This window comes from Rhodofomes roseus, assembly GCF_022264815.1.
Source record: "Rhodofomes roseus strain CIRM-BRFM 1785 chromosome Unknown C8Q71scaffold_7, whole genome shotgun sequence".
NCBI classification, from domain to species: domain Eukaryota; kingdom Fungi; phylum Basidiomycota; class Agaricomycetes; order Polyporales; family Fomitopsidaceae; genus Rhodofomes; species Rhodofomes roseus.
Window position 1 is genome coordinate 117,226 of NW_025952963.1, and position 27,993 is coordinate 145,218.

General features: G+C 56.9%; 7 protein-coding genes across 7 annotated transcripts; 4 read left to right on the top strand and 3 right to left on the bottom strand.

Annotated features, from left to right (window-relative positions):
- The first annotated feature begins 4,200 nt into the window (after positions 1 to 4,200).
- C8Q71DRAFT_750209 (BRO1-domain-containing protein) lies at positions 4,201 to 7,804 on the top strand. The gene is made up of 16 exons (XM_047923253.1): positions 4,201 to 4,655; positions 4,705 to 4,750; positions 4,806 to 4,988; positions 5,038 to 5,206; positions 5,258 to 5,298; positions 5,348 to 5,419; positions 5,474 to 5,562; positions 5,621 to 5,729; positions 5,781 to 6,003; positions 6,072 to 6,153; positions 6,215 to 6,395; positions 6,457 to 6,672; positions 6,725 to 7,078; positions 7,135 to 7,269; positions 7,325 to 7,407; positions 7,460 to 7,804. The coding sequence occupies exons 1-16, from the start codon at positions 4,459 to 4,461 to the stop codon at positions 7,683 to 7,685; spliced, it is 2,406 nt and encodes an 801-aa protein (XP_047780169.1). The 5' UTR covers positions 4,201 to 4,458; the 3' UTR covers positions 7,686 to 7,804.
- Positions 7,805 to 8,093: 289 nt separating this feature from the next.
- Positions 8,094 to 8,693, top strand: C8Q71DRAFT_795788 (uncharacterized protein; the record flags this gene model as incomplete). Its single annotated transcript, XM_047925628.1, has 2 exons — positions 8,094 to 8,567; positions 8,628 to 8,693. 2 exons carry the CDS (start codon positions 8,094 to 8,096, stop codon positions 8,691 to 8,693), a joined length of 540 nt encoding a protein of 179 aa, XP_047780170.1.
- A 505-nt stretch (positions 8,694 to 9,198) lies between these two features.
- Positions 9,199 to 10,996, bottom strand: C8Q71DRAFT_704750 (WLM domain-containing protein; the record flags this gene model as incomplete). Its single annotated transcript, XM_047920406.1, has 7 exons — positions 9,199 to 9,818; positions 9,877 to 10,168; positions 10,224 to 10,309; positions 10,364 to 10,454; positions 10,582 to 10,652; positions 10,707 to 10,761; positions 10,814 to 10,996. 7 exons carry the CDS (start codon positions 10,994 to 10,996, stop codon positions 9,199 to 9,201), a joined length of 1,398 nt encoding a protein of 465 aa, XP_047780171.1.
- Positions 10,997 to 11,095: 99 nt separating this feature from the next.
- Positions 11,096 to 14,998, top strand: C8Q71DRAFT_750216 (6-phosphofructokinase). The gene is made up of 12 exons (XM_047923254.1): positions 11,096 to 11,535; positions 11,593 to 11,827; positions 11,881 to 12,070; positions 12,332 to 12,569; positions 12,622 to 12,706; positions 12,767 to 12,955; positions 13,019 to 13,144; positions 13,225 to 13,365; positions 13,422 to 13,444; positions 13,497 to 14,037; positions 14,091 to 14,221; positions 14,272 to 14,998. Exons 1-12 carry the CDS (start codon positions 11,408 to 11,410, stop codon positions 14,693 to 14,695), a joined length of 2,451 nt encoding a protein of 816 aa, XP_047780172.1. The 5' UTR covers positions 11,096 to 11,407; the 3' UTR covers positions 14,696 to 14,998.
- Positions 14,999 to 15,173: 175 nt separating this feature from the next.
- Positions 15,174 to 16,613, top strand: C8Q71DRAFT_795791 (uncharacterized protein; the record flags this gene model as incomplete). The annotated part of the gene is made up of 5 exons (XM_047925629.1): positions 15,174 to 15,243; positions 15,296 to 15,360; positions 15,411 to 15,434; positions 15,485 to 16,521; positions 16,574 to 16,613. 5 exons carry the CDS (start codon positions 15,174 to 15,176, stop codon positions 16,611 to 16,613), a joined length of 1,236 nt encoding a protein of 411 aa, XP_047780173.1.
- Positions 16,614 to 17,064: 451 nt separating this feature from the next.
- Positions 17,065 to 23,724, bottom strand: C8Q71DRAFT_705523 (ketoacyl-synt-domain-containing protein; the record flags this gene model as incomplete). Its single annotated transcript, XM_047920447.1, has 8 exons — positions 17,065 to 17,564; positions 17,617 to 20,129; positions 20,181 to 20,390; positions 20,448 to 21,691; positions 21,747 to 21,931; positions 21,988 to 22,315; positions 22,366 to 23,046; positions 23,098 to 23,724. The coding sequence occupies 8 exons, from the start codon at positions 23,722 to 23,724 to the stop codon at positions 17,065 to 17,067; spliced, it is 6,288 nt and encodes a 2,095-aa protein (XP_047780174.1).
- Positions 23,725 to 24,422: 698 nt separating this feature from the next.
- C8Q71DRAFT_520404 (acyl transferase/acyl hydrolase/lysophospholipase) lies at positions 24,423 to 26,170 on the bottom strand. The gene is made up of 2 exons (XM_047919103.1): positions 25,421 to 26,170; positions 24,423 to 25,367 (listed from the first exon to the last, which is right to left on the bottom strand). The coding sequence occupies exons 1-2, from the start codon at positions 26,071 to 26,073 to the stop codon at positions 24,539 to 24,541; spliced, it is 1,482 nt and encodes a 493-aa protein (XP_047780175.1). The 5' UTR covers positions 26,074 to 26,170; the 3' UTR covers positions 24,423 to 24,538.
- Positions 26,171 to 27,993: the final 1,823 nt, after the last annotated feature.

The window sequence follows — 27,993 nt, forward strand, 5'->3', positions numbered from 1 at the left end:
GCACGTCGTCGGCGCTCCTCAACTCGTGTCGAGTGCGTGGCGAGCGGGGTAGGGTGCCCGGCTTGCGTATTGTGGAAATCGGGCTTGTTCACGGCGCCATACAATGTACGTCGCCAGTTTGTGTTGCGTCGAAGACACGCATATGTAATACTGCAGGGAGTGCAGCAATTGCCACGGACGATCGAAGTGTGCTGAGTGTACATTGCCTAGAAAACCTTGAACTCCGCGCCCGCCGCCGCGTCACCAAGCGCCCACTGCGATAAGTAGATCTCATATACGATCTATAGAACGGTTGTCGTATACTGATCCGCCTGGGCGAACTACAAGTATCACGGCGCTGTCGCCTCTTATTTCCACCCATCATGCGGCGGGCAACTTGCGACGGCATGATTTTAACGCACGAGTGCTCAATCTTCACCGCTACGTGCTCGGGCTTGTCTCATCGACGTTGCGTGCCTTTTAGTGGCATAATCCACGTCTTCAATCAGACGTGGTGAGGCTCTCATCAAGTACGACCACTGGCAATCGAGCCTTGCCACACCTGAGATCAGCGGCACGTCGTTACTTTTGATCAGTGAGTTTCTGAACATCGCAGTCAACGATCGCCCAGCCACTCGCACGATTGACATCAGTAACTCAACAGGTGCGCATAGCATAATCTTACAGTGACGAGAGTCTGGAAGCACATTCTCTACGGCATGTCATAATACACCGCTGATATTCTCACGAATCCAGCTTCCGGAAGATGGAACGCTCAGCACCTCCGCTGCATGTCCTCCGCATTGAACAACCCCACCGATAACGAGCCGCCGAATTCGTATTCGACCTTGTACTCGACTTTCTGCCACTGCAAATCACCATTCTAATTGTCAGCGTCCTCGCGAATGGCTTGCAAGACTCAACCAACCCACCTCGAAACGCGGCTGGGTGAAGCTCACAATTGTGCCAGGGACCCAGAACTGGCCCCTCAGCCTAACCACGACTCGCTGACCCTGTATGATTGGGAGAATCAGCGGCACTCAAGCAACGAGGTATGTCAGTGTTACCGGGCCCTATGAGTATGTAAGCTCACACGATACTTAGGATAGTGACACTGCGAACTTACGAAGTCGAGTTGCACTCGCCATGCTGATGCCGACGTAGTAGCCGTTGTCTGACTTGGCTGCTCCGGACGGGAGCCATTCATTTCCCCGCTGTACGAAGTTGAGGAGCCTCCGGCAACACTGAGGGGCCTGGTAGGCTGGGCAAGTGGGACGGGATGGGGCTTCATGTTAAAGGACATGATGCTAGCGAACAGCGATGTCGAGTGAAGCTTTATCATGCCGTGCTGCTGTTTTTATACCGCAGATACAGTCATAGGAACCAAGTACGCCCAAATGTGGAACGTGCTGAGGGCAGTTGCACGCAGTGTTCGAAGTCTTCGAAATCGTGGCTGTTCTCCGGGCTGCTTGGGTAAGCAAGTTTTTGAATTGTGTTACGGTTCAAGCACCCGGCCATTCGTTGAAACCCTTTTCCAGAAATTCGCGTAGTCTCCGCCTGAATCTTTAACGTCGCCATACAAAATCGTCGAGCCCGTGATGGCATGATTGTAGAAAATAAATCCAGAACTCAGGCCAAAGGCCGGTACCCAACTACGCAATAGTGCAGTAGGGTCCTGGCTCAGGTTCAGAGGTGGACCTCTTCCTCTAGGCGAATTAACCGTGCAGATTCAAGTTGACATCGGACACGGAGACGCACTCCTCATGGACGCGCTATACCGCCTACAATTAGACCGCCCGCTCGAGATCCAAGTTGAAGGCCTGTAATTTCCTTCGAAGTCCATACTCCTACACCGTCCCACATGGAGTGACTGATGCCCCTCATGGCGGGGCAGCCTTTAGTAGTTCGAAATCAAGACGCTCGATCCCAACTAGTCTTGCTCGGTGATACAGCACTTGTGTTTCAGGTCTGTGCATACCTCTGGCCATTCAGCGGGCCTTGATTGAAAATGCTGACACTGCGGTTGTCATTCACCAGAAGCCCGGACCCTGGCTGCCTGTCAGGGTCTCACTCTGCCAACCGGAAAGGCGGCCACCAAGGCTGCGTCGGGACTCGGCCGTGCGTTACGGTGGTCGTTTGCACGACGTTCAAGTCCGATGGAAACCCAAGATGTGGCTCCTCGACTGCGGGTCATTCCGGTACTACGGACAAGGACATTACTGCAGGGTCCTCAGGTGAGCTGCGCCTGCCGCTCCGTCGGCAAGCCGGTCAGTGCCACGCCGGCGTCGTGTGATATAGGTGGTCATAGGAGCACCTCGGGCACGATACAAGGGGCTATCTTTACGTCTGTGTGGTCCGGCAGGGATGATGGGTGTATGGCCACACTGTCATGCACGAACGGGGCTAACGGATCAACAAAGGTCGATTCGTGGCAAACGCGTGTCTGGAGATGATCAACGGACGCCACAGCCCCGCAACGAGTCAAATGCGCGGAGAAGCAAGAATGCGTATGTGTGTTCTCCGAGGTAAGTTAGCGAAGCACGCTGCAATGATTGAAGCTGGCTGATACGCCGGATCAACCCGGTATGGCGATCGACCGCATGAAGTAAGCATTCTCGTTCAAGTTGCGCGACGTAGTTGTGAATTTAATATGTACTGTCCAGCAAACAGAGGGTTTCTCACATTCGCAATGCAATATATGTATATCCACGCCATAACACCCTTGAATGGCAGACCTATTGTACATACAGAATATCTAAATGCCGGTGTCAATGCTTCGTTTTGTCATTCAGTTCCTGCGCCCCGGACCAATCGACGGTACCGCGGTCATCACAGCTGAAAGCGGAAACTATCAGCTGTGGGAGGACGTGTGAACAGCCGAGAGCCTCACGGTCGTCTGCCGGCGAGGAACGTCATTGGTGACCTCTCTGAGTTGAGTGTTCTGCTTCGATGCTTCGGAGACTGCTCCGCTCCCCTGTTTCGAGGTCGATTATTCGATCGACAGCCGACAATCCGGTGGATACTCACTGCGACTCCCTACTCAAGGAGCTCGTAAGCGAGCTGTAGCAGTTTCGCAACGTCGTGACCTACGTTAGGGGCCATAGAACAAGCTGTGGGCACATCTGTGGTGGTGGGCAACGAATTGCTTCTGTTGACCTATGTGCTTATGTTAACAGTTCGACGGCCGTCAAGCTCGATGGTCTAGTCATACATTATGGGTCTGCGAGACCCGAGAGGGGCTTCCTTGAGCGACCATTTTGTACTGGGGAGCCATGGCGTGTGGAGGGAGGGGTTGTGCTTCGAGAGGACGGCCTCGCGTCGGGTTATATAGTCAGGCAGGCAGCTGACGCGTACCAAACCGCAGAGCCATGGTTCTGCTCGGGCGCGGGAACAGTAGCTACACGCATTAGGATGAGTAAAAACTCCAGATCGCAAAGTAACAAGGATGGTCGACTCGCCGAGGAGATGTCCCTTTTCCGGGATCAACGGAGCAGGCCTTCTTTACGTCGTTTCCACGAAGCTAAGATAGGGCCGCCAATCCCATAGATATATTTATGGTTAACTCACACGAATTTGAGCTACATCGGGGGAGTACTATTATGGTCGGTAGAGGAGCGGAGGCCTACCCCGACATGGTCAGCGTCACTGAACCATGGGAGTCGCGATAGCAGATGCAGCCCCGTGCCAGAGTCCGTACGGCCATCGCAGGCTAACAGAGGTGCGCTCGTGCAAAGCAGCAGCTTTCACTTGGCGTAGACTTTTGGGCCATATTGATGCTATATGCCGGGGCGTTGCTCTTTGACAGTCATAAGTTGTTAGTTCACCGCGAGTTAAAAGTACCAAGCTATCGGAGCTTCGATTGTCATCGGGTCCCTGTGTGTGTGATCGACATCTCATCGTCGTGTAATGTTTAATCACTGGAATCGTGTTCGGACGTAACGAGGATGCTACCCATCCCGGACCTTCCATCTCTTTGCGTCAGATCTCTAAGTGGCTTGTAATGTTATCCGCATTTATTCAGGCGTCGGCAAATCAGACTGTTCAATGGGTCAAGTTGTGAATCAGACAGCACCGGATGGAATGCGCACAAGTGGTCCGGGACAGTAGCCTGAGGAGGAGAGTCGATAGAGAGGTTGGCGCCGAATTCGAAGCATCATGCCATATATATCCAAGGCCCGCTGTGGGAGCGGGAATAAGCGCTCAACACGGGCACGTGGTCATGTCGTTCATGATGATTTCATCGCGATGCTACTACTCCCTCGCCACCGACTGCCACCAACTCGTGCTAATTCCAACCTATCAAACGAAGTCAAAGTTCACGCTGTAAAGGCACGCCCCAGCAGACCCTTTTCGAGCAGCGTGTGCAGCAGGCTCACCTACGACCGGGATTGACAGAAGTGAAGCCAAGAGTCTACAACTGCCAGTGTGCAGGTCACGTCTGCCTAGACTAAGAACCTCGTCCGTTCCTGACCGCTTACGATGCCAAATCAAGTGTCTGTGCCTTTCAAGAAAACCTATACGGTCGAGATCCGACGAGCTGTGCGGGAGTACATATTCAAGAACCACACGGACACTCACCCTGACGCGTTCCGATGGGACATCAGCCGCTGGGAGTCCCTACGCAAGGACGGAGTAGGCGGTGTTGTTCATGTTGACAGAGTGAAATCGGCAATAAGGTGTGTGTGCTTTCATATCCTCATCCAGCTTGACGTTGACCTCGAGAAGTTATCATGCACAACTTGTATTTATCTTGACCAAACTACCAGCCGATGTCGGTCTCTCTCCTGTAACGGCGCATGTTGATCCTGAAGCTGCTCATTTGCCAGATTGGGCTGGAGATTGCATATGCACCGGTCTTTGCCCCCAATGCGCTCCCAGTCACGCTTTCAAATTTGATCTTCGAACGAGCTGGCGTGTTATTCAATCTCGGAGCCTTGTTCTCTCAACTGGCCGCTGCGGAGGACCGCTCAACAGCCCAAGGCCTCAAACAAGCGATTGCTTATTACCAGGTGAGCTGCCCGACCCAACGCATTGATGGTGGCAAACTGATGTTGCAAGAGCGCCGCGGGAACATGGAGATACCTTGCTTCGTCTGTAGTACCGCAATTGAGAGCCTCTGTTGCTGAAGACGACATGCCTGAAGATCTTACGGAGGCCTTTGTCACAAGCCTGGAATCACTGATGCTAGCACAGGCACAGGAATGCGTGTGGCAAAGGGCTGTGATGGGTCAGCTCTGCCCTTATTTTTGTCCGCCCTCCGACTGAACAACAAGCACAGATAACTACAAGAATGGACTCATCGCCAAATTGTCCATGAAGGTGACGGTCTTTTCTCGATCGGCGGAAGCTTTCGTTAAGGGGTCTATAGGTTTCTTCCTTCTACGGAGACTCCCTCACGACGATCAGAGGAGCGTCATCCATCCGGCATGTGTTCCCGTCGGTGCGGCCCTTGGCGTGTCTATTGGACCGGCCGCCCGTGTTGATGATTGATTAGCACTGGTTAGCCCACCTCGAAACAAAACAATTGCACTTCGAGGCAGCTGCACACTACAGGAAGAGCGTGGAGGATCTAGAGGCCAGCAGGTTATTGGTCAAGCCTTCCGTTAGAGACGACAGCATTGACGTTGTGACAAACTTGAAGGTACGGTCATGAGATAGCACGCCTAACGCAAGCACAAGCGGCAGCTAAGAAAGGCAACGATATCGCCCGGCGCGGGGGTGTCACGCCTTCTGTCTTCCAGGACGTCAAGGTAATCCGGAGACCGCTCTTCGACATGCGCGACATCTGACATTGCCTCCAGTCCCTGCTTGACACAGTTCAGAAGAATTCCGCTCGCGCAGAACGTGATAACGACCTCATCTATCACCAAGATGTGCCTTCTTCGACAGCCTTGCCTCAGATACAAGGGGTGTCTATGATCCAGTCCTCAGTTCACACAGCGTTGACGGACCCTAAGACTGTCATCGGCGATGATGGTGTGATATTTGCTGAGCTGCTCGGATGGGGTGCAAGGGTGGCGATAGGTAAGATCCCCACTAATCTTTCGTTTCTTACCATTCAATGGCTGAGGGCGTATCCTGTGCAACAACAGATATTTATAATGACAGACGGCAGAATTGGATCAAAGAGGAAGTCTTAGACAGGGCTCAGCAGCTTGATGACGTCGCCACGAAGTAAGCGACTCGCCATTGCACCTCGCATGATTGTGGTTGCTGACGTTCGTGCGAATGTCAGGACCCTCGAATCGCTGAACCTTCCTGCAGCCTTAGAGGCGCTGGAGCGGCCCGTAGGTTTGCCCCCAAGCCTATTGCAGAAGGCGGAAGAGGTACGAACGGATGATGGACCGACAAGGATAGAGACGTCGACAGAGAATGTCCGAAAGCTTGCACAGCAAGATATGGACATATTAAATGAGGTGGGTCTTCTTTCTATAGACTTATCTAAATTCTCTTGATGCGATGCAATCTCCGCTCAAGGCTATGGACATCCTGGACCAAGAAGCGGAAGAAGATGAGGCCTTCCGAGCTGAAGCCAAAGCGGATAGGCCACCGTCCCACGAATCCAACAAGGAGTTGACAGCGAAGGCCGAGCGCTACCGGAGCATCCTGGATCAGGCGTCTGAAAGCGACGAACACGTCAGGCAGAAGTGGGATGAATGGGAGAAGAATATAGTGGAATTCACATGGGACGAGGTAGGTCTCTGTTCCGGTTCGTGTGAAAGGCATCCACGTAATTGTCTGACAGGCACAGCTCGAGGCGTCCATCCCGTCATCAACCGTGTCACTCTCTCGACCATCCTCGAGGTCCGGCACCAATCCGACACAGACGCACGCCCGCGCTCTGCGGGTGCTTCTGGAATCTCTGGATGATGTGACGCGAAAGCGAGAGGATCATGTCAGGCGTGCTACTCGCCTTGCAGAATCTGAAGATATCACTTCTCGGATCATCAAGGCAGCTAATGCCATCGAACAGTGGGTCGAGGTTCAGCCGGCTAGATTCGAAGATGTGCTGGAGGAGGAACTCGCAAAGTATAACAAGTTCCGCGTGGGCATGGAAGAGACTGCGCGCGACCAAGGGTCGCTGTTGCAGCAAATCAAGGTAAACTGATCTCTGCTCCGCGATTGATGCCCGCTGACAAAAACTCTGTACACCAGGAGCGGAACGAACTGTTTTTGCAGTCTCGGAGAGAAGACACGAGTATCAAGGAGCGTGAACATGCGTTGCAGTCACTAGATCTCGCGTATCACAAGTATAAGGAGATAACGCGGAATCTCGACGAAGGGTTGAAGGTCAGTATGGAACCGGGGATGTTTCGCTGCCCTAGCACTGATAGATGAAATGCAGTTCTACAATGATTTTGCGACTATCCTGACACAGTTCAGAGACACGTGCAAAGACTGGGTCAATATGCGGAAACGCGAAATCCAGTGAGTACCGTCGTACTGCATCCGGTGCCACAGTGGCCTAAACCCCATACAGCAACCTCACGAGGGTCTTGAGTTCAGTGACCTTGACACCGCCTGCGACTCCTGCTTCTCCTCCAGGGGACCTTGCTGCGCAACGTCCAGAAGAGGAACAGCCGCCTGCCGAACCTCCTCGTGCCCCAGTGTTAGGTCTTCCTCCGCCAGATTCCGATGAGTGGGAGAGTATGGAACTACCTCCTGCACCAGCTCTGCATAACTCAAAGCATCGCCCCCGAGGATAAGATACGTGGTTCTGGGCTAAGAAGGTCATATGGGTTAATGTGACTATGTATGTATCTTGATCGTATGCATGGCTGATCCACTGTGTGTCGCTTAGGAGAGAATGGGTGATCGTCGGACAAAACGCCTACGCAACGTGAATGTTTCTGCTCCCTGCATGCTCGTTCTGCTCGTTCTGCCCGTTCTTCCGTTCATTTCAGCGACCGGCACGTGTTCAGCTTCGCAGTGGGCGCCAAGTCACTGTCAGGCCTGTGCCACAGTGCCAGTGCTGGTATACAGCGCTCATCGCCTTGCCACTGATATCCCTTGATCTGTACCGCATCGCAGTCTACACAGCATTCTCGAGCGAGGCCAAAAGCGCAGCTCCCGCGAGTACACCTTCGAGCAGGACAGACAGCCCTACCTTCAAAATGCAGACGCCTCCCCAGTTCCCCACACCCGGCTTCAACCACCAGTCTCCGCCTCCCTATCAGGCGCATCAAGCGCCCCCACCGTCCGGGTTCCGCATCCCGCTCAGCACCCAATCTGAGCTACCAGCTCTGCAGCAGCTCGGTCCACCGGTTTGCTACGACGCGGACGGTCGCTCGCCCATCTTTATCGGCTCCGCGATCTTCCCCAACTCTGTGCACCCCTGCAAGATCGGCCCGCACCTGGCGCCGCCATGCCGCGTGCCTTACGGTGGTGGCGAGCACGAGCACAACGGGCGGTATGACCTCCTGCCCTTCGATCCCAATACGATGGAGTGGGTCCCCACTTCGCAGGGGCGAGTTCCTCCCGGCCGGCGTCCCGTCGAGGGCGGGTATGAGCAGGGCGGAGGAAAGCTTTACCATGCCTTGGCCGTGATACAGGGCGCCAGGGTCCCAGGCAAGACCGGCGAGCACCTCGTATGTACTAGCTGAGATATGCGTGGTGGGCATGCAATTGACATGTGGACTGTCTGACAGGGTGGATGCAACATTGCGTTTGGTGGCGGCGAACACGTCATCCACGAGAATTACGAGATCTTGTGAGTGTTGCGCGTGTCGAATGCAGGGACTGCTTGATGGATCTTGCGAATAGGTGCTGGCGGTGAATCGCTGTCTGAACCCGGACGACGCTCACAACAGTCTGAAACTGAACGCAATCGACTTGATAACAGATAATAATGGGAAAGTATCAGAGTAGCCTGTACACTAGATATCTTGAGACCTATGTCATGATTTACTCGGCGGATAAACCAACAGAACAGTACATTCGGTCGGCTGATGTACTACGTACCTCATCGCAATACAGTCGAAAACTTGACTATCCAGTGTCCTCAGCCTCATCAGCCTGACAGATCCATGAGGGCAAAGACCATAGTGGTGAACGTCACACAGGCTGTCCCGCCCAACTAGACTCGCCTCGAGGCGTGGCACAAGCAGCGCATGCGAGATGTCCAGGTGCATTCGACCTAAAGAAGGCATAGCACCGTGGCCAGATCCACGAGGATGAGCCCGCTGCATCTCGCGAAAACAATCAGGAAAGCGCGCCTACTCACAATGTGCAGACGAGACACGTCCACTCCGGACTGTCTTTGTCTTGGTGCTGATCAGGGCCAGTCGGTTGACCGCTCCTGCTGCGCATCGCTCCTGACGCGGGTCCGCTCGCCTTCGCGTGCGGTTGAGTGGGAGCCTTCCGGTCGCCACCGAGGCGCTGGCCGTTGCCTGTCAGCCCGAGGGATTCGAGCTTGCGCTGTTTCATCTCGTCCTGGATGAGGTTGCCGTAAGACATATCTCGTTTCGCCTTCTTTCGCGGGTTTGAATTGCTGCTTGGGCGCGCAGTTTCCTCCTCCGTCAGGTCTACCACTTCCAGGCTAGCGCGTTGTTTGCCCTTGCGAGACGTTGATGGCTCCGTACCGGAGGCAGCCGTTGCACTCGGGCGTGGTAAGACTTGTATGTCACACGAGGGTCCTTCATCGTCATCCGATGACATTGGCGGGAAGATGAAGTCCGACGAGAAGTCAGTGCGAGAACTCTTCATGTCGTCCAAGTCGTTTTGCGTCGATGCGTCAAGCATAGCACGCCGTCTCTCCTGGTCCGTCTCCTCCACGATCTCAACGTCGCTATCCTCGTCTTCCTCGGGTTCATCCTTCGGCGACTGCGTCGACGGTCCGGCTAGAGCAAACTCAGAGTCAATATCGCCGTAGCGAGACACAGGAGGCCAGAAGCGCACCCCCACCCTGCAACGCCAGGAGTCTCCGCTCCGCCGCGAGCGCCCTCTCCTCCCTCGCGCGCTTGCTGCCCGCCTTCTTCCTGAAGCCCGCACCGGACTTTTTCTGCTCCTCGTCGCTCGCGTCCTCGTTGAGGGCATGTCCGGAGCCCCGGAACGTGCCTATTGCTGTGATCCGCGAGCCTGCTTTGCGCTTTTTGGCTGTCTGGGCGCCCGTGTGGTTGGAAGGGCCTGCCTGGTGGTTGCGTCGGCGGCGGAGGGAGGTTGGGCGTTTGCGTGCTTGGGCACCGCCGCACTAGAAGGCGAAGTACGTATGAGGCAGTGTAAACAGGACTGGTGTGGCGGCGTACCATGTTTTCTGGGAGGTCTCCTGGGTCAAGCGTTCCACCGCCGACGCGTGCGGAGTCGGCTAGTCTTGTGCCAGAAGACCAGTAACCTACGTCGCCTCAGTAGTCAGCACGATTGCGGACACATGGGCGAGCTCCCTGACCATCTCCGTAGTATCCCTTGCTCTGCAGCGCTCTCACTTCTGCGCGCAGCTTAGCCCACAGCGCTTGGAAGGCAGGGCCATGGTTCATGTGCTGACCACGGTTTAGGTCCTGGAAGTTCCTCCAAGTATGTGCAGACCTACCTGAATGTGTGCCAACTTCGCAGGAGCAGGAGACCTCAGAACTGCTCGTTGTGACAACATCAACTCAGTTGACGTACCTCGTGGCATAACGTGCTCATCAGCCATGATAATGACTGGAAGGACCCACTGGGACCTCTGAGCACCAATTCTGGGGATGTCCATTCAGATTCAGTCGGCCCCGCATCTTATGCAGGCTACCTACCCACCACTTCACCACTGTTCCAATTTCTGCCCGCGAACACTTTGTTGTACTCATACTATTTCGTGGTCGGAATGACAACACACTGGCCATGCAAGTACTCATCGTACCTCTTCGAAGCTGTTCACTACAAAGCCATGTGCTTTCATGACTGGCCGGACCTGAGCAGCGAGTGCGCGGAGTAGCTGGCGTGCGTCCTCTTGGTCCGCCGCGTCTGGCATGGGAAGGGTGGTTATGAAGTTGATGTGCGGGTTGGGATTGGTCTCGCGCTCGTTGAGTCGGACGTGGACCATGGCTGTCGGCCTCCGCGACGGACGAACGTGTGAGCGGCGGAAGAGAGTGACGCGCGTGTGTGGCTGCAGCCGCGGCCATAGGCGGGCTCGCCGTGGACTAGTCTCGCCGCACACGCATCGGGCTCAGCCTCTGCCATATCGTCCAAGTCTCGCCGTCGTTGCTCCGCCCGTCCTCGAGCACCGTGGGCCATCAACGCACACGACGTCGAGCCTATATTTGCGGAGGCGAGCCCACGACGCGTCGAGGCGCGCCTGGCTGAATCGTCCGAGTATTGGCGCCTGACGCGGTCTCTGCGGTCTCTGCCAGTCAAAAACTCGGGGTAGACCCACTCATCGACCCTTGTTCACATCCACCCTATCTCCGGGATTTCCTGTCCCAGTTACCCCCTCTCCTGTGCATACAGCCTAACCATGGCGCATACAGCGACACCGACGACCTCGCAAAAGCTGAAGATGAAGATTGCCGTGCTCACGTCCGGCGGGGACAGCGCCGGCATGAACGCCGTCGTCCGCTCAGTAGTGAAGACGGCCATCGCCAAGTGCGGCTCCTTGCGGCCTTTCTCGTCTTCCATTTGACCTTGATCACCCGTTCATAGAGGCTGCGATGCCTGGGTCGTCCGCGAGGGGTACGAGGGTCTCGTTCGCGGCAATGCCAATGGATCCTCCGACTCCGGCGCCGTAAGGGAGGACGCGAGTTTTGTGCACAATTTACGATTTGGCGACGGAGAGCTGTTGAAAGACGGCACGGGTGACTACATCAGCGGGCGCACGCTGAAGGGGCGGTACATCGTCCGCGTAGGATGGGACGATGTGCGCGGGTGGTTTGGCGAGGTGAGCACCTCCTAAGTGGTACTCGGACAGCGAAAAATGACTATGCCTACTAGGGTGGTACTCTCATTGGAACGGCTCGGTCCACCACCTTCCGCACACAAGAGGGCCGGCAGACAGCCGTATATAACATGATCAAGGAGGGCATCGACGCTCTAGTCGTCTGTGGAGGAGACGGCTCCCTCACTGGTGCAGATGTCTTCCGCTCCGAATGGCCGAAGCACGTCGAGGCACTGCGAGCAGCAGGTATGTCGAATTGAATGTTCTGTGAGGGACTCCCGGTTTCTGCGCTTCTTGAAAGAGTCAGGGTGCTTCGTAGCATGCGAGCCCACGAGCCCACACCCGCATATATGCACTGCACAAACCCTCGAGCGTCGGGCTTGCTGTTGTTAGCATGCGTCCCTTCACCTGACGCCCCAGAGCCTGTTGCAGCGCGGCACCTGACTTCTGGATCCAGAACGCCTCGAAGCTCCCTCCCTGAACAACCAAATGCTGACTCTCCCTAAGGAAAGATCACCGATGAGCAAGTCACGAACCACCATCACTTGCGCATCGCCGGGCTCGTCGGCTCCATTGACAACGACATGTCCATGACGGACTTGACGATCGGTGCAGTCACAGCACTCCACCGCATATGCGAGTCCATCGACAACATCAACTCGACGGCCGTGTCGCACTCGCGCGCGTTCGTGGTGGAGGTCATGGGTCGGCACTGTGGATGGCTCGCACTCATGGCTGGTGCAAGGTATGCGGACGCGCTTCAGACTGCCCTCGGAAGACCTCACGAGCATGGTTAGTTGCGGTGCGGACTTCATCTTCATCCCCGAAGACCCTCCCTCCGAGGACAACTGGGAAGACAGCATGTGTGCGATGATCCAGACGGTAAGACCTCTCTCACTCACCGCGCGCTATAACGAATGCTGAGATTCGACTTACGGAAAGCACCGAGAAACCGGGCAGCGCAAGACGATCGTGATCGTCGCGGAGGGCGCGATCGACAAGGATCTCAAGCCAATCCGTGCAGACTACATCAAGGACGTGCTCACGGACCGGCTGGGCCTCGACACGCGGGTGACCACGCTCGGACACACGCAGCGCGGGGGTGCGCCCGCGGCGTACGATCGTATCATGGTAGCCTCCAGATCTTCGTCTGTGGGAATACGTCAGGCTGATTGGTCCTTGTGTGGTGTGTAGCCGACGCTGCAGGGCATCGAAGCGGTTGACGCGCTCCTCGAGTCCACGCCGGACACACCGTCGTACATGATCGGCATCAGCGAAAACAAGGTTACACGCGTCCCGCTTATGGAGGCTGTCGCTCTGGTGTGTCTGGTCTGCCTCGTGTTCGAGCTGCGATACAGTGTCTGATGTATCCTTACGTACCCTGGGTTGTGGGTGTGTAGACGCGGTCCGTGGGCACGGCGATCTCGGAGAAGAACTTCAAGAAGGCCATGTCGTTGCGCGACCCAGAGTTTGCGGAGATGCTGGCGGGTTTCTACGCTACGTCGGTGTTGTTGAAGGAGCCCAAGTTGCCCCATCATTTGGTGCGTCTTACATGAAAGTCCGGGGCCATCAACGACTCATGCCATTGCGTATTTAGCGAATGCGTGTTGGTATCATGCAGTACGTGTTGCAGTTTGCGCGTGGTGGGGTTAATGTATTGATTGATACGTAGTGTCGGTGCTCCTGCAGGCGGAATGAACGCCGCGACACGTACCGCCGTACGCTACTGCCTCCGCCAAGGCCACAAGCCATTCGCGATCCACAACGGCTTCCTCGGGCTGCTCGACGACAACGTACACCAGCTCTCCTGGCTCGGCGTGGAGAACTGGATGACGCGCGGCGGGTCCGAGCTGGGCACGAACCGCAAGCTGCCCGACATCGACCTCGGCGCGGTCGCGGCGAAGTTCCAGCAGCACAATTTCCACGCGCTCCTGCTGATCGGCGGGTTCGAGGCGTTCCACGCGCTGACGATGCTCGAGGGCGCGCGCAAGAACTACCCCGCGTTCCACATCCCGATGGTCCACCTGCCCGCGACGATCTCGAATAACGTGCCGATGACGGAGTTTAGCTTGGGCTCGGACACGAGCTTGAATGCGCTCGTGCAGGCGTGCGATGCCATCAAGCAGAGTGCGTCGGCGAGCAGGAATAGGGTGTTCGTGGTGGAGACGCAGGGAGGGAAGTGTGGGTATATTGCGACGATGGGTGCATTGGCGGTAAGTTCGGCGGCGAACGAGAAATGGAATGGTTGACTGAATGAGGATCTTAGACCGGCGCTGTCATTGTGTACACCCCAGAGCGGGGTATCGACCTGGACATGCTGCGTCGTGACGTTCGGTTCCTCAAGAGGCGGTACGCCCTTGACCAGAAGGGCAAGGCAGAGGGACGACTGGTGCTTAGGTTTGTCTTGCTGTCACGGATCTTTGATTAATGTCTTACGACCCACCCAGGAATGAGTCGTCGTCGGACGTCTACAGCACGGACTTCATCCGCAAGATGTTCAAGGAAGAGGGCGGCTCGCTCTTTGACTCGCGTGCGGCGATGCTCGGCCACACCCTGCAGGGCGGCATTCCCTCGCCGCTCGACCGGACGCGCGCAGTACGCCTCGCACTGAAGTGCATGTCCTTCGTGGAGGAGCACCACCAGGCACTGCTCCGGCAGCACGGGAAGAAGCACGCGCCACCCGAGTCGGCGGCGGTGATCACGATCCAGGGGACGACTATCAAGTGGGTGCCCGTCACGGAGATGGTCGCGCATGCGGATATGCAGAACCGCCGCGGAAAGCACGCGTGGTGGGAGCCGTACCAGGATTTGGTGGAGACGCTTGTAGCGCGGCAGCAGCTGTTGGACAAGCACCTGCCGGTGGATGTTTAGGACTCGCGTCGGTATTGAGTAGCAGAAGAACATCTTCAAGTTGTTGTAGCGAGTAAGTCATAGAGACGTAGACAAAGCAAGTAGAGTGTAATCCAACGCGGGTGCCGCTTCCATCATACCGATTATAGCAGATCATGCAGAGATAGTCCTGAGCTCGGAGGACGTCGACTTGCCCGCTGCCATATCCGAGTCGAAATTCCTTCGCCTTCCGCGATACTTCGTATGGTAGACCTAGTGTACATGCCCCACAGCTCCTGTAGCTCGCCCGCATAGGTCGTGTATGCAATGCGACTGACCTTCAACGTCTGAGCCACAACAGGTTCCGACTACGAGCATGCTGGGCGGAGGTTACGTCAGCAGGCGTGGGAAAGTGATGTTGGGCTGGGCGTCGAGCGTGGCGGGGGTTGTTCCCGACTGCCACCAGCGCGCCCTGCCCGTGTGTACGCGACGCGTCTCCTCCCTCTTTCACGACCCCGCGATGAAGCACTCCGGCGCCGTTCAGCGACCTCCGCTGCCACTCCAGCATGCAAACCCCCATCTTAACCAGAGTATGTCCTTCTTTCTCTCGCGATAACCTCACCATAACCTAGTGTCCTTCAGTGGATCCTTCTAAACCTCCGCCCGTGAAGTTCCAGGAGATCGTTCGCGATGGACTGGCGACGATCGTGCGTGGCCCTTGCACTTATCTTCTACGCCATCTAACCACAGTTTGCAGGTTGGTCGCCTGAAGATCCAGACGGTACGTCCTTTCACTCGCGCCGTCGTGCGCCGCTCACGCCTGCTCTGCAGCCCTCCGGACACGCGTTCATCCTCCGCCGCCTCGATACAGGCGCGGTCAGCCTCACCACCATGTTCCGCGCCGCCTTCCCCAACGCGAGCGACGATAGCGAGAAGCTCGAGGCCAACTGGGTCCGTGCCTCCTTCGACCTCAGCGGCACGAACAAGGGTGGCCGCTCGCGCTTCGCCGGGACGTGGGTCACGCCCGACATCGCCGTCCAGCTCGCGGAAGACTACAACCTCAGCGGTGTCATCCCCGTCCTTGCCAGGGCCGAGCCGGACCCGACCGTCGTCTACCGCCGCTCCACGCGCGCACAGCAGCCCACGCCCGAGCAGTCTCCCGCCGCAGGCAAGGAGCCCGGCCCTGCACCCGCGAAGAAGCGCAGAGAGGCCTCGCCGGCGACGCCTGCGTCTAAACACACACCCGCGTCCGTGCCCACCCCCGTCGCCGCGCCAGCTGCGGTTGCGCCCACTGTACCTACGCCACCTCCGTCAACCACCCGGCAAACTGAGACACCGTCCAGGCGGTCGACCCGGCATAAGAGCCCTGCTCCGCCTCCCTCCGCGCCCCTGCCGACTCGGACGCCGCGGAGCGCACGCAGCACCCGCAAGACCACTGCGACGCCTGCGGCCATCAAGGAGGAGTTGTCCTACGAAGTCACCGAGACGATAGTCGACCCCGTCGCGCAGAAGCTCGCAGACGAAGTGATGGAGGAGGACATCCGCGAGCAGAAGGCGCTCATCGCGCGCCTCAAGGCGGGCCGCGAGGAGCAGCGTGTGCGGCGCGCCGCCGAGCCGGAGGAGGAAGATGAAGAAGAGTCAGAGCCCGAGTCTGGCGCGGAGCAACAGGAGGTGTCGCCTGCCAAGCCCGCGAGCAAGCGGCCGCGCGACGACGGGGAGCTCAAGTTTGACTTCAAGGAGCCCTCGGGCGAAGTTGGCGAACGTGCCATTGCGACGAACCGCAGGGTCTCCATGCTCGCGAACATCCCTCCGGAACGCAAGTCCCTTGCTTGGGGCGCCCTCGCGTTCGCCGTGGGGTGGGGAGCTATGTAAGTTTCCATGCGTCGTATCATAGTGATGGTACTGATCTGCGCGCAACAGCAATTTTCTGCCCACGGTGCAGAACTATCTATCGATATAGATTTTGAAAGTGCACCGGGGTCCGCCCACCCTGCCTGCGGGTGGCCGAATGTTGTAACCTGTCCTCCATGTGTCTTGCTCTCCGCTGTGTAATAGTGTGCTCTTCCCCTTCCCTTCTTCCGCGACACCGTCCCCCCTTACCTGTCATATATCGCTATTTCTTCCACCTCTCTTATTTTACTTCATCTTCTCTCACCCTGACGACACACCTCGACGGTCTAGTAGGTACGTATTCTCTAGCTCGCCTGTAATCATGTAGTATGCGCCGTACAGTTTGTCTCTACGATCGGGATTGATGGATAACTTGCCCTCGCGGTTGGACGATACCGCGCAGTATGTATGATCTTGGTCATGACTTTTTATGAGTCGGTAGATTCGCCTGCAATCACAAAATGTTTATCTTCCAGCAACTCCAGAGCCTGCCGCATTCTCTGCGAGACAATGTTCACCTGTCAGAACGTCAACATCGCGAAGGGAGTCCGTTTTACTTGGATACGTACGTTCTCATGTTCGAACGGCTGGAAGTGATTACCGGGGATGTCGATGATGGGGACCATTGCACCGAGCAATCTCTGCCAACCCTCGACAGCCTTGTTTCGATCTCGTCTATCGGTCAGAAACACCGCGGTCTCGCATCCCTCCATATCGATGTCGTAAGCCTCCTGGGACCGCAGCATCACGGTCCTCGGTGCCTCGACGTGGCACGCAGGTGAGCGCGCAGGGTCGTAGAGCGTCAAGGCCTTCGACGCAAAGCGCATCTGCAGACGCATGAGTTCGGCGTGTCTGGGATTCGCCACTTTCGCGCTGACGACGGCGTCGATGACCGCTTCCGGAAGCGCACAGCTTATTTGAGGGTGTGGGGAGTCGATGAGGAGCAGGCCTTCTACTCGATGTCCGCTTTCAATCAGCAGGCGGGCTACCTCGAATGCGACAACGCCGCCAAAGGACCACCCTGCGAGAACACTCATCAGCACTCGGTTTGACAGGTACAGACTGGAACTCACCTCCAAGTATGCAAGGACGGTCCGCATCTAACGCTGCGCTAATAAGGCTCGCATAGTATTCAGCGATTTCTGGGATGCCGCCTTTCCACTCATCTCCCGTGGATAGCTTGGGGTTGTGGATACCCCAGACGCACCGACCAAGGTCGCCTAGGCGCATGTACGGATGCACCATTCCGCTGCCATCGTGGATTAGCACTAGAGGAGTCGCCGTCTGGTGTTCGCTATCTTGCAAAAGAAATGGGCTCGTCCCCACCCCCAGGTCCACGGAAGGATTTGCAGATGGGCTGGAGCAAGCTGCACAACCTGCGAGCACACTTGAGAGGTCCTTGACAGTCTTGCATCTAGCGAAGACATCCAGCGGGATTCGATAGCCATAGGCTGTACTAAGCGCATGTCGAACCTCTATAGACGACAACGAATCGAGTCCGAGGCGGTCTAGGTGCTCGTCATCACCTAACTTCTCTGGCGGTATGTCCAGGACACCTGCGAGCACGCTCTTCACGTACTCGGCCGTGACCCGGGTCACAGAAGGTATGCTGCCTCGCCGCGCGTCATCGGGTAGTCCGGAGTCATGGCTTGCATCTGCCTGTAGGAAGATCCGCTGCTCTACGAAGTCGACCAGGTCGCTGATTCGCTCGAGATGACCCAATGTGCGCGGGCTCATGTTGAGCGACGAATATGTATCATTCAGGCGACCGATCAGTTCGATGCTCATCAGGGAGTCCACGCCGAGGTATTTGAGGCGCGACTCGGGGTTGACATGATCGAGAGGGATGTCGCACATTCGCGCAACCAGCTGGAGGATGCAAGCCTGCACAGAAAGAAGCTGCGTTGATGAGCCCGGGGTATCAGATGCAGGGAATGGTGGGAGACGGTGGAAGGATTCGTCGACACTCATGGAAAGGATCGCCTTGAAGCCCGTCACGGATAGCCTGCGAAATTGTATCTTGCCCATGTGCGCGAAGACTTGACCTGATCCTCCTTCCAGGTCGATGGCATAGGCATCAGCAATGGCCATGGTCTGCGAGAGGTAGCCAATTTGACAGTACACCCCGAACATAGCAGATGGGCGGAGGAAGTCAGGGAGCACCACGACGGTCTGAACGTGGCTGCAAACGAAGATGTGGCCGTCAGCATCGGATTCGTGGTTCAGGAGGAAACCTGCTGTATGCAGGAGCGTGTCCATGAAGACTGGGTGAACGATGTATTGCCCGGTATCCGCCGTAGGCGATTGCGCCAGCGCATACGCATCCGCGCCATCGCACCGTATTGTGATGACCTTGATGGTACGGAACAAGTTCGAGTAGTCGACCACCCTAGAAAACGCGCCTTCATAGATCGTAGACGCGTACAGTGTGCGGCTGTCCCGAGCCCCTATCCGAAGAGACTCGATGCACTCCTGGATCTTGTCCTGGAAACGCGAGAGACGCTCCTTGATAGAGTCGGAGAGGTCCGCGTATACGCTTCCCGTACAGTGCGATTGCCACGGTCCCCGCGTACGTGAGACTGCGGAATGGATTACGAACTGTGCATTGAAGCCACCCTCCGCGCCTTTCGAGGAGATTTCGACTCTCACAGTACTCAGACGATGGGAAGCATAGACGAGAGGAGCCTCGTACGTGATACCGGACAGTACGAGCGATGACGCAAAGGGGGGAAGCCCTATCCTCTCGCACCAGGCATGACCAGCCGCGAGAATGAGCTCCTGATAGACGGACGCAGGACAGAGGGGGGATCCCACAACTTGGTGGCCGTCTATGAACTGAGATAGCTGGGCGATGTCAAGTTCGAACAGCGCAGGTAGATCGCCGTTTGTTGCTGGCCAATGGATGCACTTGCCACCTATAATGTTGCTGGAGAATGTCGACGACGGTTTGCGGCTGGGGCCGGATGTTCGCGGTCGTTTGCTCTCTGAGTAGCGTACCCAGAAGCGCGTCTTAGTGAAAGGATACGACGGAGTGTCTGTAACCTTGGCGCCCGGCGTTAGATCTGCGAAGATGCTACGCCAGTCGACCTCGACGCCAGCGCAGTACATCTGGCTGAGGACACGGCAGACGGAGTCTTCGTCCGCTTGTCCCTTGCGCAACGTAGACATGACCACACCACCTCCGGTCAAGCCGTTTGCACGTAGCAACGGAGATGTCGTCGCATGAGGACCGAGTTCAAGCCATGCCGCGTCCCTGGCACTTGGATCGTGACGGAAGAGGGCCTGTATGCCCTGGCGGAAGAGCACCGGATCTCTGCAGTGCTTCGCGAAGTAGTCTGGAGTGAACGAAGCATCATCGCCGATCCGAGCGACGCCGCCAAGTACTGTGGACACCAGCGGTACCTTCGGAGCCGAGAACTGTATGGTTTGGCCAAGAGATAGAAGCCCATCGACGATCGGGTTCATGGAAGATGTGTGATACGCATATTGGACGTCCAGGTGCTTGCATGGGTACCCGGAGCGTTGGCAGGCCATCTCGAAGAGCTCCAGCTGAGTCGAATGCCCGCCGACGACGCAATCTGTATCACTGCCAAAACGGGTTCAGTCGTTTTATATGAACCACAGCATCATAGCCCACCTGTTATGACACGCAAGGGAGAGCCCTTCGTAAGTCGCGTCTTGCTTCAACATTTCTGTGACAAGACTTGGATCTGCCCTGACAGCGAGCATCCCGGAAGTGCCTCGTGAACAATGCTCGCTCGTCAACCTGGCTCGCTGGGCCACCAAACGAAGGGCATCATCGAGACTGATGACTTCAGCGCAGAGCAGCGCGGCGTATTCTCCGAGGCTACGTTAGGCACAAGAGGTTGAGAACAGACACGATAACAAGTCAGTTGTCACATACCTATGGCCAATGACTATGTCAGGGTGTACCCCCCAGGATCTCCACATACGCGCCAGCGCGTACTCCAGGACGAAGAGCGCGCAATGCGTCGTCTCCAGGCAATGACTGGCACCGATCCCGTTGTCGTTGCGAGCAAATACGCCTCTGATCATATCGAGCACTCCTTGGTATCCCCAAGAGACCAGTTTCTTATGGCACAGATCGACCGCCTGTCGGAAGCTCGGCACGACTTCGTATAGCCCCGAGCCCATACCCCAGTACTGTCCGCCTTGCCCAGAGAACAGAAAGACGACCTTCTTGGTGTGCTCGCCGACCTGCACGACGGGCGCTGCCCGGAGTTCACGACATAGCTCTTCCTTTGACTGGCCGTGGGCAGCTACGCGGTATCTGTAGGCTTGTCTTCGTGCTGTTGCGGTGTAGGCGAAGTCGGCGAGTGAAGCATCATCCAACGAAGGATCGCCCAGAGCCGCCAGACACCCTTCACGGAGCTCTTCCAGAGCTCCGACGCTGTCGCAGGATAGGCCAAGGACAACAGTCCGCTGCTTCTCTTCAGCCGTCGACTCGGGCAGCAGAGGTGGCTCCTCAAGTACCAACGCCGCGTTCGACCCAGCAGCCCCGAAGTTGTTCAGCAAGGCCACACGCCTACCAACGTTCCTCGGCAGGTCCCAAGCAGACACCTCTGTATCGATGCAAAGCCCATCCTTCTCGAGCGGCGGGATCCTCGAGTTGAGCCGCTTCAGCGAGATGTTCCTTGGGATCTTTCTATGCCGCATCATTAGCACGAGCTTCGCGAGGCTCGCCGCGCCCGAGGCCGCCTCCGCATGTCCAACATTCGCCTTCACCGAAGTGATACGCAACACACACTCCCGTTCCTCATCCGCACCAAAAACACTTCGCAGCGCCTCGATCTCCGCAGGGTCGCCCGCTTGCGTCCCCGTCCCGTGGGCCTCCACGACGCTCACCTCCGCGGGGCGCACGCCCGCGGAGTCGAGCACCTTCCTGAAGAGCCTCGTCTGCGTTGCGACGTGCGGGTGTGTGATCGAGTCGGCCGTCCCGGACTGGTTGACCTCGATGCCGCGGATGACGCCGAGGATGCGGTCGTTCTCGGCGCGCGCGTCGGAGAGTCGCTTGAGGACGAACATACCGCAACCTTCCGCGCGGCAATAGCCATCTGCGGAGGCGTCCCAGGGGCGACACTGTCCTGTGGGGCTGAGGAAGTGGGCACGGTCAAGCCCGACGTGCATCTTTTGAGGTATTAGCCACGGGCACAATGGGATATCGAAGTGTGAATGCGCTCACATCAGGGCTTGCAATGATATTGACGCCGCCAGCAAGAGCGGCGTTACAGTCACCAGCCTGCAACGACCGGCAGGCCTGGTACATGGCGACAATGGCGGATGAGCATGCCGTATCGACGACGACGGAAGGACCTCCAAACCCGAATGCATACGAGATTTTACCACTCAGGAACGCCTGCAATGTGCCTATGATCTCTTCTATGAGCCGCATGCCAGTATATATATTCGACACCATCACTTACCAGTACTGTAATACACGTCCACATCATCCTTCAGGTTCTGCACGTAGTCATTGGTAGCGACCCCGACGTGCACGGCGAACGTCTCCGGGTCAAACGACGCCGTAGCCTTCGGGACGTACCCCGCGTCCTCGAGCGCATGATACGCGACGTGGAGCAGGACGCGCTGCTGCGGGTCCATACTGCGCGCCTCGCGGGGACTCACGCGAAAGAACGCGTTGTCGAAGACGTCGGCGTCCTCGAGGAAGTTGCCGCGGACAGACCGCAAGGATCGCCCCGTGTCATCCGCGTCGCGCATGTAGTTGGCAACGTCGAAGCGTTCAGAAGGTATCTGCGCTATGTATGTTAGTCCGCGAACGTACGGAATGGGTATATGCGCACCTCGCTGACTGTGTTGATGCCTTCTTCGAGCACCCTCCAAAGCTCAGCGGCATTTGGAGCCCCGGGGAAGTTTAGCGCCATGCCGACAATCGCGATAGGCTCCTTCTGAAAATGCCTTTCGGCGATGGATGGTTGACGAGGTACGGAAATCACATCGGAAACGGAGGTTGGGGGAGGCCAGTCGACAGCATCGACTGACAGACCACGAGTCCGCAGGTCGCGCACCGCACTACGCCAGAGGCCTGTACCTGGTCCCAGATTTACCAAGCGGATGGATTGGACATCCTTAGTAGATAGATCAATGCGAATGCCTTCCACCACCTTATCGAAGTTGACAGGATGCAGGAGAAGCATGTCAAGGACGTCCTCAACGAGTGTCGAGCCGGAAGTGTGATGCAGCGAGTCGATAAGACTGCCGTCTATTGACGAGCGAAGGCTTCGTCTGAGATCACCGTAGGCCGGAAACTGTACATTCCGCCTTCGCAAGTCGGCGAGGACGCGTTCTCTCGTAGGTCGGAGGACAGGCGCATGGTACAAGGCGTGTATATGCGCGAAGTGCGATGCGGATGTTGAGGAAGGTCTATGGGTAGCTTCGAATTCGGAGACAGCTTCCGGTCGTCCAGAGACCGTCGTACAACTTTCGTTCGTTACGGCGGTGAGGTAGACTGGGGGACTATTCGGCTAGGTGTCGTAATTTAAGCAAGCGGTCGGAATGGACATTAAGCCACTTACATGAGCGTCGTTGAATACACCCACAGCGTCTGCAACCTCATCTCTGGACCAACCAAGCAAGACTACACTCCACGGAGAGCTGTTGGTGCTCGAATGTTCTCCACCGGAGACGAATTTGTGCACATTGTATCCAAACCAGAACGCGAAACGGAGCACTGCGACCGCATGATGAAGAAAACTCGAGATTCCTGTTGAAGCAGCGATGACTGAAGCAGCGAGCTGACCTGTGGAGAAGCCAAGAACGGCAGAACGGCGTGCACAAGCAAGGTCGGAAGAATGTGTGTTGGCGACGAAACGCAGCAGTTGTGTGAGATACAGATTGACGTTGGCAAGAATAGGGTGCGATTGTAAGTCAGTGGGGACATCCAGCAGCGTAGCAGCACTTTGGAGCTGGCTAGGGTCTAGTCCGCATAGTGTCAGTTCGGCTGGAGAGAGCGAGGCGAGCTCGTCAAGGAAGATAACGTGACATGCGGATACGAGAACCTTCCCAAGAGGTTGCTGAGCATCTTGGAGAGCTGTTGCTACTGTTTCAGCACTGGAGGTCGCCGTGGTTCCTTGTCCACCTAGCACGTATATATCCTCGCTGACGGATGGAACACCCGCCGGCTGTGGAGTAGACTCAGGCATGGATGCGCCTACGTGGTGTGCGTTATGTCAGTTGTATCGTAACATCAGGTAGGAACAGGTCTCACTCAAACTTGCGGTTGACCGGCGCTGTTGCCCAGCGATGGTCGACGTTTGGCACCTACGTGGTGTCTCTCTGTCCCGCCGGGGGTAGCAACGAAGAGCGGCTGCCAATATATGTTTGCGAAGAGGACATGCACCAAAGTAGAATCATCTCCAGGAATGCGAGGGGTCGGCAGCTGGACATGAATGCGCCGGCAACGCATTCCTGGTGGAAGACGAGCGACGCGCGTTACTGTGCGCCGGGACTGGTGCTATGCCAAGAATCTTCTTCACGGTGCAACGGAGGACATGTGAGTCACAGAGAGAACTGTAGGTTCCACCAACGTCAAGCCGGACTTGCGCGATACCGTCGCGGTCGCACCGCAATGTGAACGGCTCCAGTCGTGCGTCTGGGGCCACGTCGCATTAGTCGTGCCAACTATTGTCCCTGTCTGCTGTGCGTTTGCTGGATGCTGGATGTCGCAGAGCTGAATGGGTAATTACTGGAGAAAACGGGGCGAGGAGCGAGGGCATGCTTTTGCGGTAACATGAGTACTTGTTCGACCAGTTTTCGACCAAGCTTGCACCAGGTCGAAGGAAGCACAGTGGCTGTCAGGAACCACGTACGATCACAGATCGGGATCGGATCGTCAAGATTTGTCGCAAGATTTATTTGAGTCTTTCACTAACCACCCGTATTTAACAATTGACTTTCCAGCGTAATCGTTACACAAATACAGCGGACATCCATCATGCAGGTGCGGGGAGTGTCATATCAGACCCGAGGGCTAGCCAACTCCCGGAAGACGTTGTGCCAATTGGCTGTGGCGCCCGCACAGTAGAGACGTGCCAACGCCTGACAAAGAACCTCCTCATCCACCTCCCCTCTGCGCAGGCTACCCATCTGTACGCACTCCTCCTTGACGGCGCGATGTATCCGGAGCAATGGGAGGATCGTCGTGTGCGGGCCGATCTCCAACCATATGCCCTCTGAGGCGAGCGCAGGGTCCCGTGCGGCTAACGCGTAGATGCTCTCCTGGAAGAGAACAGGGCGCCGCGCGTGCTGAGCGAAGTAGTCGGGTTGGAAGGTCACTTGGAAGGCGGACTGGTCGCCCGGTTCGACGACGATGCCGCGCAGTGCGGCTGCAATCGGGACGGTCGGTGGAGAGAATGTCACAGTCTTGCCCAGGTTGAACATCTCGTCAAGAATGGGCTCCATGCAGGTTGTGTGGTATGCGTAGGGGACAGTCAGCATGCGGTGCCACCATCCCTTCTGCTGACAGACTTGCTCCAGGACTTTGAGTTGCTCCATGTCGCCACCAACAATCCCGTTTGTGTCACTGATCGCCCTCAATACAGTGCAACTACAATTCTGGGAACGGAAGACGACTGACCTATTGTGGCATGCGATGGATAGCTTATCGTAGCACGGGTCTTCGCGTATTGTCTCCTCAATAACACTGGGGGCGGCCATGATGACGAGCATCCCTGACGAGCCTCGCGGACATCGCTCCCTCGTAAGTCTTGCTCTCTGCCAGACCAGCCGAAGGCCGTCGTCCAGGCTGATGACATCTGACCAGACGAGCGCACTGTACTCCCCTAGGCTAGCGTATTGTCAGAACTGAAGGCGGCAGTAGTGAACCAAGTGCCTTCTCACCTCTGACCCAACACGACGTCTGGCTTGACACCCCACGCCGTCCACATCCGCGCAAGACCGTACTCGAGCGCGAAGAGCGCGGTATGCTCCGCCTCAAGGACCGGACCGCTCTCATCTTTCGATAGCGTACCCTGTATGAAAGGCAGCATCTCCTCGAATCCCCACGAGACAAGCTTGTCCTGACATTCATCGACCGCCCGACGGAAGGTAGGCACGGCCCTGTACAGCGCCGCTCCCATCCCGAAAGACTGCCCTCCTTGTCCCGAAAACAAGAAGATGACCTTGCGTGGGCTGTCGGGAACGGGCACGACTTGGGCTGCACTAAGCTTCTCCGCGAGCTCTTCCCTCGACTTGCTAGACACCGCCAGGCGGTACTTCCCTGGTGGGCCATTGGCACAAGTGGCGGAGGAGGCGACGTCGACGAGGGACATCGTGCCGTCGGTGAGCGCGTGAACATAGCGCTGGCGTAGTTCCTCCACGGCGTCGACGCTGTCGCCAGAGAGTGCCAGGACGACAGGAGCAGCGTCGGCGGTATGCGCCGGTTTGGGCGGGAGGTGTATGGTCACGCCGGTCGGCTCTTCGAGAACATCGGCCCGGCGAGCGGTAGGGACGGCCTCAACGGTCAGAGTGGCTACGGATCCTCCGTCTGGCATTCTAGGGGGTGGATACGCAAGTTCTGGGGAGGTTAGGCTCGAGCTGCACAGACCAGACCCTGATATGCATGGCGCGGTAGCCCACCCCAATAACACATCATGTCTTGCCGTACGCCCATATCCGCTGATCAGTGTGCGGCGGGCCCTATACGACCACGCGTTCCCGAGGCGCTGCTGAGCCTAGACGGAAATGAATGGACAGTCCCGTGCCACAATTCGGACGAGAGGGGATACCGCTGCCAGTGGGAACCCAGCGGAGCGCAGTGCTTACCCGCACGCGGGGATCATACAGTGACATCAGGAACAGCTGTCTGGGACGAGGTGTCAGATTAGCTCACAAAGACACAGTCACTCGTACTTACCACCCACATGTGTCATTACGCCGGTGCCTCAGAAGGCCGCCTTGGTTCAATAGTGGAGGATTCACTGTTCAGTGCGGCCCTTGGCGGAGAAGCCTGGTTCCCGGCGACTGGAGGTTCGGTGCCGGGTGCAGATAGCGGCAGTAGTGGCGTTCGAGGCTGTACTGGGGACGTAAGCTAAAGTAGCTGTCAAGTTGTAATTGATGCGAACTTATAATCACCTACGTCGGTTGTTCAGCCTTGTCCGCTGCACACTGTATCGAGTCGGACATGCCTGGTCCAGCAACGCCGTGCTGCGGCGGGCAAGTGAGGAGAGCGGCGGATTGATCTGCCGGCGCGACGATAAACGCACTCGCAGCCTTGATCTTCTGTCGCGTTGCATGTGCTGCGCAGGCAGTGTCTGCTTGCGGCAAATGGAGCAGTTGAACTCGCGTTACAGCCTTCCAGGTGCAGATGTGCCGCGCAACCACGTCAAGCGATGGTAGGGCGGTGTAGCAAATAATTCATCTGTCAGCGCAACGGTAAGTGATGTATGCTCGGACTATATATGCAGCGGAAGCCTCACTCTTCTGTTGCGTTCCGGGCACGTTGGCCAACTTGAACTTGTGTTTAAGTGGCGCGATGGTCAGGCAGTCTGCGGGGACGGCAGTCCAGCCTGTTGTTGGGCGGCAGCTGCGTAGCTCCGAGTGCACCGGGATGGTAGTGAGCATTCGTTGGTCGGCTCGGGCACGCGGTGAATCGACGGCAGAAGTGAAGGAGACGGGAGGTGGAGGCGGTTGCAAGAGCTGACTCAACAGGCTTACTCTGCATGAGACGCGCGGTGTGGCGTGAAAATGGGTTGACATAATCGTCCTTACCCTATCTGGCTGCGTGTCTAACGCGAGCCTGCGCCCTGCGAGTTGGTGACCGCGCCCGCCAAAGTCGTTGTGACCGTGGGTGGAGCAGAGCGCGACCAGGCGGTGACCGCCCGCGAAGAGGGCGGTGGCGCATGCCTGATTTGGTGACCCCGAGTGGTGACCGAGGCTAAGCGCCCGCCGCGGTCACAACGAATCCGCCTGAGAACTTATAATCACCTACGTCGGTTGTTCAGCCTTGTCCGCTGCACACTGTAGATCAATGTTGGATTTCGCCACCTATGAGCACCTACAACGCTCTGAGTTTCAGTCGCTGCGGGCATGCTAACATATGTTGACACCTTCGAATATGACGGTCGTTATCGCGGAAAAATACTTACAGTGAAAACATAGGCGGCGCCGTATGAATGATGGAAAACGGGCAGTGCGTCTAGTTTGCTCCTCCTACTCAGCGATGGCGTGCTGGTTCCCGGTGCCTAGGGCGCTGTATACCCTCGTGCTGGTGGAGTTGCAGGTTTTGAGAAGACGAAGACGGACATCATGGTTTTGCGGTAACAACAACACTAAACTCCGAGTTGGTCCAAGCTATGTATGCTAAGTGCTTCGCCACAAGACAAATACTTCCAAATAGAGACTGCGACGTCAGTTCAACTCGCAACATTATAAGTACATCTATGCCAAGTTTAGTGGATCCAGGAAAACGGTCG